Source organism: Sinocyclocheilus anshuiensis, unplaced genomic scaffold, assembly GCF_001515605.1.
Source record: "Sinocyclocheilus anshuiensis isolate Anshui unplaced genomic scaffold, SAMN03320099.WGS_v1.1 scaffold1330, whole genome shotgun sequence".
Lineage (NCBI taxonomy): Eukaryota > Metazoa > Chordata > Actinopteri > Cypriniformes > Cyprinidae > Sinocyclocheilus > Sinocyclocheilus anshuiensis.
Window position 1 is genome coordinate 39,855 of NW_015558603.1, and position 10,359 is coordinate 50,213.

General features: G+C 37.9%; 1 protein-coding gene across 1 annotated transcript in view; it reads right to left on the minus strand.

Annotated features, from left to right (window-relative positions):
- Positions 1–2,251: 2,251 nt before the first annotated feature.
- The window catches only part of LOC107680170 (minor histocompatibility antigen H13-like), a 28,269-nt gene continuing 20,161 nt past the window's right edge, over positions 2,252–10,359 (minus strand). The window contains exons 11-12 of the mRNA XM_016475959.1: positions 7,903–7,988; positions 2,252–3,103 (exon numbers count right to left, since the gene is read on the minus strand). Of these exons, the coding sequence (XP_016331445.1) occupies positions 3,034–3,103; positions 7,903–7,988 (156 nt within the window). The 3' untranslated portion in view covers positions 2,252–3,033. The remainder of the gene's footprint in view (positions 3,104–7,902; positions 7,989–10,359) is intronic.

The window sequence follows — 10,359 nt, forward strand, 5'->3', positions numbered from 1 at the left end:
CACTATAATGATTGTACTCTTACTGTCATGGTTTCTGTTAATTTGGACTTTAGGTGATAGGTGGTTTTCCTTTTGCACCATTTCCCTTGTGTTGATTGTATTATTCTGTTCAGGTGTGCTTAGTTAATTATCCTTGTTTGGTGTTTGGTCTGAGTACTTAAGTTCCTGTATGTTCACTTTGAGTTTTTCTGGTCTTATGTCTACATGTCTTAAATGCTGCTGTGCTACATTGGGTTTGGATTTACCCTTGTTGGATTAAATACTTATGATATATAACCTTTCATCTTTGTTGTGCGCTCTTTAACACAGCATAGCTATGACACTCACAGACTTACAGTGTAGGTAGAGTCTGAGTGAGAAGCATTGTTCAAACTTGTGAAGAACAGTTTTTAAAGTATTGGAATGTGCCTTTGAATATTTATCTGTGACATTTTAATTGCTGCTTGTGCAAAACTTGGGTCGGGATGATTTTATCAAGTAGGACACATTTCTGGAACTGATTTGAACATTTATGGATGAGTATTGTTGGTGCATAACTCATTTAAGGCTTAGTGTGGCCCAGATAATGTACATTTATGGTTTATTTGGTTCATTATTAGCTAAAATGTGGCTGTGTGATGGCCTGCTTGTGGACCACTGCCAAAATGCCACCATTCCATGCAGCATGTGGGCCACATGAGGAATGTGGGGAAGACAAGTGTTAGAATAAAAATCAACTGTGGCCCACATTAGGGCCAGTTTTGGTTTATTTGGTTGGCTTACATGCAGCAATGCCAAGGCTTACTTGAGGCCCAAATCTGGCAAACAGAACTGGACTGCCCAAATGCCATTATTACACGCAGTATGTGGGCTGGAGCAAGGTGTTGGATCTGGGCCAGAATTAAAATAAATGTGGCCCAGATTTGGGCCAATTCTGGTTTATTTATTTTCATGGCTGACATGCGGCCTACCTATGGCTTGCTTGTGGCCCAAATCTGGCAAACAGGAGTGGTCCACCCAAATGCCATCATTCTTCAGTATGTGGTGTTGGATCTGGGCTGGATTTGGGCCAGAATTCAAATCAATGTGGCCCAGATTTGGGCCAGTTCTGCTTTATTTGGTTTATTCATGGCTGACATTGGGCCTTCCTTTGGCTTGCTTGTTGCCCAAATTAGGCAGCCTCAGGAATTTTGCTATCTGGGTTGCTGTCTGGTTGGCGCTTCACAGCACTGAGAACAGCCAGGCACAAAAAAAAAAATTTTTTTCCTCAGGCCATCTACCTCATGAACAGATAAATGCTGCCAATGTGCAATAAACGTGTGTGATACACAACACCATTTATACTTTAATTATTATTATTTCTGGCACACAATACCTCTCATTCACATTTTAATCATATTTCCTTTGCATTTGTACATAACATACCTATAAATACATATATTGTCCATTTTGTATATTGTGTTTATATATTGTCTTATGGAAAACAGAATTGGTGATTAGCATAATCTTTTTTTTGTTTGTTTCTGTAATGGTTAATTCACCACTATGTGTAAGCTTTTTCAGTCCGTTTCTAATTTACTGTTTTACAAGAAAGGCAGAAAAATAGTAAATCACTTTATTTTCAGATGCACAATTCCTCAATTATTTCATACAGTGATTAACAAATTTATTAGACCATATTTAACGGTGTTTAAAACTAAAAAATAACTGAAAATTGAGTGTTTACTAATTCACTTTTGCATTATTGACACTATTTTCCTGTTTGATACTGTAAAGCTGCCTTGAAACAATCTGTATTGTTAAAAGCGCTATATAAATAAAGGTGACTTGACTAATAACTTCGGTTACATTCCTAATCTTGACCCTGGTTACAGAGTTCTCATTTATTCTATTATTCTGGTTTTTAAACAAAGTTGACTCTTTTTAAATTCATGTTGTTTATCTGTCAATCATATTTGCAATGAGGGCATTTTTTTTCCAAGTTAGTTTTGGATTAGTTGAGAAAGTGCATGATGTTCTAGGCTTGTTTATCAACACAAGCATTGTATCAGTGCCATTTACTCATTCAATGTACTGGTAATCCAGCAAAAAGATAGCATATTCCAATAGTTAACGCGAACCCTGCCTGTACTCTCTCTCATGTTCAAAACTTCACACTTGCATGATGGCCTATAAAATATATATAATACATAATACACAAACAAATGTGTGAAGTTATGACCATTACTGATTTTTCAGTATGAAAAATATAGTAAAGCACACACTGGTTATATGCTTTTCTACAGTGGTAAACACCACATTTTAATGCAAATAAAAAGTTAAACTGAGAAAGAAATGCTCCTCACGTAAGCTTAAACTTTTACACTTTTACATTGAGTAAAAAAAAATTATACAAGAGGAGACTGTAAAATTATGCTTACCAAGCATGAGGTGTACAAACAAATATGATCAGGACACGATATGGCAAAGAAAACTAAACTCAGAACCCTTCAACTACATACAGAAAAACTTCACATGTAAACACTACCATCACGTTATAGGGAGATATTTGGTCCCACTTTGGTTTACACTTGCATAAAGTAAAAATATTTCATCCAGAATGATTTTGTCCCTTCATGTAATAAAAGATGGACAATTACTTGGTTTTACTCTAGGATCTCATAAGAGATTCAGTTTGTGAAACAATAACAGAAACCAGCTACACAGGAATACTGTAGGTACCGGACTTGTGACATCAGATTTTTAATAAATCTGTATAGCAATCTGACACATTACATTCAGAAAGCCTAACTTCTACTGTTCAAATACTGTATTATAATGATAACAAAAAAATATATTTTTAAAGCAAATAACCAATCAAATTTTCAAAAGTTGAAGGCAATGAATTGAATGAAAGGAACAAGGAGAATACACAGGCACTGAGCAAGCTGTTGTACATCATTAAAATAAAGTTCAAAAGTACAGAACATGTGACTGCCATGAGCAGACTCCGAACATGACCACATCACTAGGACAAACAAATGTAGGACATGACTAAGGGCTCAACCCGCATTTTTATTTGTCTTTATCAGATTCTGTTACTTCCTCTTTCGATGACGCCTCCTCTGGTAAAGACTCTTCGTATCTGCAGGAGACACAAGAAACAAGTCAAGTGTGATTGGGAGGCAATCAGCATTAATACATATGCATAAATAGAGAAAGCTGCTGGGCTGCTCTATCCCTATATTTCATGTGACTTGCGCCTTTTAGATAAATGAATGTCTGCTGAAGTGGATTCAAGTGACAGATGTACACGGATGACGAGGAAAGCCATGAGGCAGGGCGAGAATCAAACAGACATCAAGAAGCTGACAAAGTTCAGTGCTCCCTGAAGAACAGAACTACAGGTCAAATGATTTCAGATTCTGCAAAAATGGGTTATAAAAGGCTCCTGGGATGTTAAATGTCCAATAATCCCCAGATGCAACCCTATAAACAATGCAGTTCGACTATTGAACTATATTAGTTGAAATCAAAAAGCTTACGATCAGTCAACAGATGGAGCACTGCTGCGGTCTTGCATTGCTGTCATTGAATACAGGTGAGAAACCACTGGAGGCAGTCATCATCAGCGAAGCAACATGCATGACACAGTAAGAGAGGTCAACTTGGAGGATAACAAAATGAAGCTCATGGAGGTCTTTTAAATGACCCTGAATTGTGTGAGGATCCTGACAGGAAAGTGGAGTGCAATTATCAAGGGCGATACCTGCACAGGTGGGAGCAGACAGTAATGGAAAAGCAGAATTCAGTCGTTACATGTCAGAGGGTGTGTGCCGGCGGCTGCGGGGGGTCGACAGGCCAAAACTCTGCATGGAGTTAGCCAGACTAGCCGGAGAGCCAGACACAGTGGGGAAATGAGTGAGCCGCGGCGTGTGGGGCAAAACCTCGTCTGACGACTCATAGCTGCATGCCAGAGAAGGGACATGATAGAGTGAGGAAGGAAAGAAAAAGGGAGGAGAAGAATAAGAAAGGTAATGTGAAGAACAAAGCACAGAGAAGAAAAGGTCTGTAAGATGCATTAAAACAGGAAGAAGCTCAGAAATAAGAAGTGGAGAAAACACTACTACATAGGCTGCTACCTTCTGAGAGAGCACCACAAATGAAAAGCGATGGCGTCAGCACGCAGAGAAAAATCACAGGCATCAATGATATGTTTCATATCGTTCTGGTATCGACAATTATTGCCATTTTTTAATAACCTTTTTAAAAACAGCAATAGAATCTTTTTTTTTTTTTTAATTTAACCACTATTTTTACAGGCAAGCAAACAATTTTTTGTTTTAATAGTCAAACACAAGAAAGGAGATATTTGTTTGAATTTTATTTTATGTTTTTATGCAGATTAAAGAAGTCTTAATTTGTCTCCATTGTTTATTCAATGCAATGAAATAACAGTCTATAAAAAAAGTGCATCACGTCTAAATTAACATAAATCAAATATAATTTCGTAAATTGCATAAACAATTATGAACAAAACAGCATTATGTATTTATGCATAACTTAATACAAATAGCCGTAGCGCTGATCACACAGATTGCATTTAAAAACATTTAAGACGCAATGAAATGGAATAAACCTCCACAAATTTATGACATGTTTTCTAAAAGTTTAAACTCTTAACTTTGCATCTCACACAAGAGATGTATAGAAAGCCATGCAGTCATAGTTGTCCGTCTAAAAAAAATGTGCAGAACATGCATTCTGTGTGAATGGCTTGGTTTCGGTTTTAAACCAAGATCTTCTCCACATTGAGCTTCTCTATATTTCTCTAATATTTTGAATGAAAAGCGCAACAGTGGCACATCTCGTGGGTTCAACTGGATAGACTAACAAAACATTAAAATGCAACAATGACACTTACGTCATCATGTCTGCTTGTCACTCATAGCATAGTGCGCTATATCGAACATTTTTTCTATCATCATCAATGAAGGTGTACCGTTGATAAATAAATACCAATCCCGTTTTATCACCCAGGCCTAGATGATGCACACACTTAATGCTGAAATCCAGTTTTTCCCAATCAGGAGTCTTATATGCTTTCTTATATGAACTAATATAAAATAAAATAAAAACACTTGCGTTACTGTGAATACTCCAGTTGATCGACCACTAATCAGAACCAGCAAATCAACCGATTCAATATGTCGCCTCTAATCTTGCTGATGACACTGTAATTACACAGAAGATGTGAACGTTTATGTAGGTGCGGCGAATATGAAAAGGTCAGCGGTGGCAGCATGCCTTCTGTTTATCAAGGCTCCAAGCAAATTTGTTTATATGTTTAATTTAGTTCTATTTTAATTAATTCAACTATAATTATGCTTTAATTACACAATTGGGTTGCATTTAATATCAATTTGTCATTATCACATTACCTTGCTTTGTATAATGCTTTCTTTTATACGCAAGGAGCGGCTGTGAAGGGCTGTGAAGTAACCAGCCCAAAAAATAGGAAGAATATGAAAAACATTTTGGGTGTCAGCCTAAACAAGTAAAGGCAGCAGCACAAATCCCACACCCAGCAAAATATAATCTATTGTTATTGACAAATCCACCCCCATGAATGAATGAAATGAGAAGGCCAATTTTAATTCCCTGTATTTATTAATATTCTTGCCAAATGTTGTTCTGCATTTATTAATATTGAAAATCAGAAAGTCTAAATGTATTACTCTAGGAATCATGGGCAATAAATGTGCTATAATTTGTAGAACTATTATAAGCATTTAAAACTTGTTTAAAAAGCTGTTTTTGTGTTTTGTCTCATTACTAAATATTTTAATTTACAGACAAGCCTAAACTAAATACTAGGGGTGCTCCGATCAGGATTTTTGAGGCCGATCACCGATCACAGAAAGCAGTATCTGCCGATACCGATCACCAATACAGATCTTTTTAAAGCCTTCCTTTTATCATTTATAACTATTTATAGTGATACTCCAATCAGGATTTTTAGACATTTATTCAGGGCCTGAATTTCATTTTTTAAAAAGGTGGTGAATTCCCCTCTGAGGTGAGTGACTCTTGTGAGAGGAGAAGCAGCTTTCACACAGGAGTCCGCTACTGATCCGTGGCTGTTTACCACAAACACAACATTTATCCATTAGTTTGATTTCAAATTCAAACATTGCAATGCTGAAAAAGCATTTTCAGTGACAATTCTTTTTTTTTTTTACACCGTACATTAATACAATCTTTCAGACATGTTTAAACACAATAAATATAAGCAACACATCATTCAATCGGGCCGCAGCAGTGTGCAGTGTGAACGCTTTTTCCGCGCTTATGTTAACGGATTAAAATACGCACCACGTATGCACTGCAAACGGAATAATGTGAACTTGGCATTATGTGTGTGTGCTGCGAGTGTGCATGAGTGTACTGTCTCCAGGAGAGCGCGCGAGCGCTGAATGATTAAACGCTGGCAAAAATGAAAAAGTAATACAATTTATAAACTTTAGTGACGATGTGACACTGCCTCGATTGTGCAAGTAACAATTCCTGTGTCAACTGTGCAGCGTGCAGCTTGCTTATAGACAGACGCGATGTGTGGTGATTTGAAGACATCTGCGTATATTTGAGAGAGAAAGAGAGAGCGCGCGCGCGCGCGCGCGAGTGGTGACTCACTCACGCTGTTTGTGAAACTACGTCTCAAACAAGGTTTTCAAATTACTTTATAAGTTATTTAATGAAGAAATATGAAGGTGAGTACATTATAATTATTTGACCAGTGCCGGACAGAGACTGAGGCTGCATGTCGTGCCAAACCTTCTCAAGGCAGCGTCATCAGCTTGAGATCGGTTTTTGGAGATCGGCCTTTTTAGAGACCGCCGATCAATCATCCCAACGTGATTATCGGCCGATAGTGATCGGTAGCCGAACAATCGGAGCACCCCTAATAAATACAAGATTAGTTTAGAGCTGTGATTAAATATCTCTTCAGCACGATAAACAGTAGAAGGAATCTCTCAAAGCACACCATATGAAACCAAGAATTTCTGTGTTTTATGCAAAGTATAAAATCAGAGACTAAATTTACAGTTCTCACCATTACAATGTTCGGTCCTGATCACGCAGTTGATAACAAGCGTCTGGATGTATATTATCCCTTACTTGATTTCACTGAAAGTTCTCTGGGCAGAGCACAGATCCAAGTAATAATAATGACAATCATTTTTGATTATGTTTATCATTGATTTTTTAAAGTTTTATTGACATTTAGATATTTATTGATAAGTAGTTTTCACCCTGTGATTACACGTTATCTGACCAACGGTTCAGTGGTTAATCGGATCACAAATCTCACGGTTCGGAGCACATTGCAGTTTTTGACCCACAGATCGGTCCGCTTTTCAGATCAACAAGAACAGAAAAATATTTAAATGTAACTTGCTTTCCATTTAATACTTAAATCTAAGTACTTCGATACCACAGCAAAAATTACTAGACTAAGAAAGTTCAAACATGATTAAAGAGACAAGTGAAGACCAAGTGTGTGCGAACACAGGTGCTCAACAAACACACATTAGAAATCTCTCTTCGTCCAGTGTCTGTGGCATTTCTCTCCGAAGTTATGACCGATTAAACAGTTCTTTGTGCTCTTTTAAAACACAGTCGCGAGTATCACTAACACTTCTCACACAATGTAAGTGCTATCGAGCACACTGAAGTTAAAGAGCAACACTAGAAACGAGGCAGCCCATCGTGACAGGCAGACCACTGGCTTTGGGTGCAAGAAAGACGCAATGACATGCATGCATGAATCTGAGCACAGAAGTGCGCTGTAGTCATTAAAACTACAATCCAAGCTAATGTCCCCTACGCATCCTGACCCTGGACATAAACTCTGAACATGGTCAATGTAAGGAGGGGAGTTACCTGAACATCTCAGTCAGATCTCCTTTAAACAGGGCCAGCAGCACTGGAAATCCAACACAAGCAGGGACCAGGTACAGCAGAGCAGGCTGGGAAACAAAACACAGCCTCATTCACATGGAAGCATATGGGTAGCAAAATTCATTTTGAAATGTAATATGGGAAAATACAGAAATACATGGTCATTTTGCATACATATGTGCAACATTTAGTGCAAAATGAAAATGAAATTTCAATTATATAATTTTTTACATTTACATTAAATTTACATTTGCCATTTCCTACACTTGTTTTATTATGTAAATTAAAAACATATTTTAATGCTTAAGTTGCAAAATTAAAATGAAATTGTATTACTCAAATTGATTAGATATGTTTAACATGTCCAAGGAAAAACTGTAGCAAAATCATAATTTAAATGCCATTTTTCCTAAATGCATTTAGACTTACGGGTAGGACACTTGAGGTTGCATTTTCATCGTGATACCGCGTGATAATTGTAGCAAAATGCAGTGTGAATTTCCAAATGCATTCTGAGACAAATGTGCAGCAAAATGGTGATTTAAATGTCTTATATGTAAGTGTCAATGCATTTAAGAAAAATAAGACGTTTCAATTGCATTTTCATTCAATACCCCGCGATAACGTAGTTTAAGTCAACGTGGATTTGAAAATGCATTCCGAGCCGATCACGCCCCCAACCTGTCAATCATTATATCAAGGCACTCAGATTGATGCACATAAGCAGACAGTGCAATTCTACACTTTTACCTATTTGCTACCATACTTTATTCTTCTACTATAATAGATTGTGTGTCCCCGAGCACCTAAGTGTCGCACATCTCACTCTGCACGTCGAGTGATGCATGTAAGCAAATTCTACACTTATTTACCACCTTACATAAAATTTTATTCCTCTCCTTTAATCCGTAACATCGCACGTGTTCTGTGGCACCTAAACGTCACGCGCCTGACACAAGAGATCTCACGGTTTACAGCCACCGGACACCGCGATTGATGCCCGTGATTTTTAATATTAAGTTATCTCAGTTTGGCTGTGGTATGTTCTGTGACAGCGCGTCTAGATCTGACTGGTGAAGAGTCATCTGGGGCAGGCAGTAGCAGCAGCAGCGTTTTCTGTATGGTCACGGACATCAACCGGAGTGTAAACAGACTGAGGGATCTTAAGAAATGCGTGATGCTTAGGTGCCACGGGACGTGCGCTCTATTATGGGTTAGAAGAGATGAAGGCAACACCGTGTCTACACCGGAGGCGAGTGGCGCGACAAACGACAGTATTGAACTCATTATAATCAGTAATGCGGTCTACACTGGATGCAGCGCGATGCGACACGACAACTGTCGTGTCCGGTGTAGCCACGGTGTAAGGGGGCAAGTAAATAAGTGTAGAATTGCACTGTCTGCTTATGTGCATCAATTGGAGTGTAAAACAGTGAGAGATGTTGAGGCAGGTGAAAAGCGTTTGGTTAATGGGGAATATTGACCTATTGTGCATCCTGTTGTCGAGCCCCACCTTGATATAATGATTGACAGGTTGGGGGCGTGATCACCTCGAAATGCATTTTCAAATCCACATCGACTTAAACTACATTATCGCGGGGTATTTAATGAAAATGCAATTGAAACATAAGTGTAAGTGTCAATGCATTTAAGAAAAATAAAAGACATCTAAATCACCATTTTGCTGCACATTTGGCTCAGAATGCTTTTGGAAATTCACACTGCATTTTTCTACAATTATCACGCGGTATCACCATGAAAATGCATTTAGGAAAAATGGCATTTAAATGATAATTTTGCTACAGTTCTTGCTTGGACATGTTAAACATCTAATCAAATCTAATCTAAATTATTATTAATTATTAATCAATTTGGGTAATACAAATTCATTTTAATTTTGCAACTTATAAAGCGTTAAAATATGTTTTTAATTTACATATTAAAACTAGTGTAGGAAATGGCAAATGTAAATTATAGGGATGCACCAATATCGGGCCCGATACTGAGCTCCTGTACTCGTACTCGTTAAAATGCCCCCGATACCAAACGCCGATACCACACAGCATGTGATAAGTGCCATATTCAGACAAAGAAACACCGACATCAGACAGCAGAATGGAGTTATTAGAGATTAAAGATGTCTACGAAGTATATGTATGCAATGAATATAAAACATTCAGTATTAATGCGCCAGCGTTACATCCAGCACCAGCTGGTAAGCAAATCACGCTGAGTGGATTGAGCTCGCAGCGGCGCAGATGCGCGAGCTTGTCGAGTGAATATCCCTTTCTCACAGACATCACTGGAAAGTTTGTAGTTCGGTCGGATGTGTCAAAAAGAAGTAAAACAATGCACAAGTTACTTAACGGTAGGGAGAGAGAGAGAGACAGAGAGAGAGAGAGAGCGCGCGCACTTCTGTTGTGTGATCTTTGATGTTCA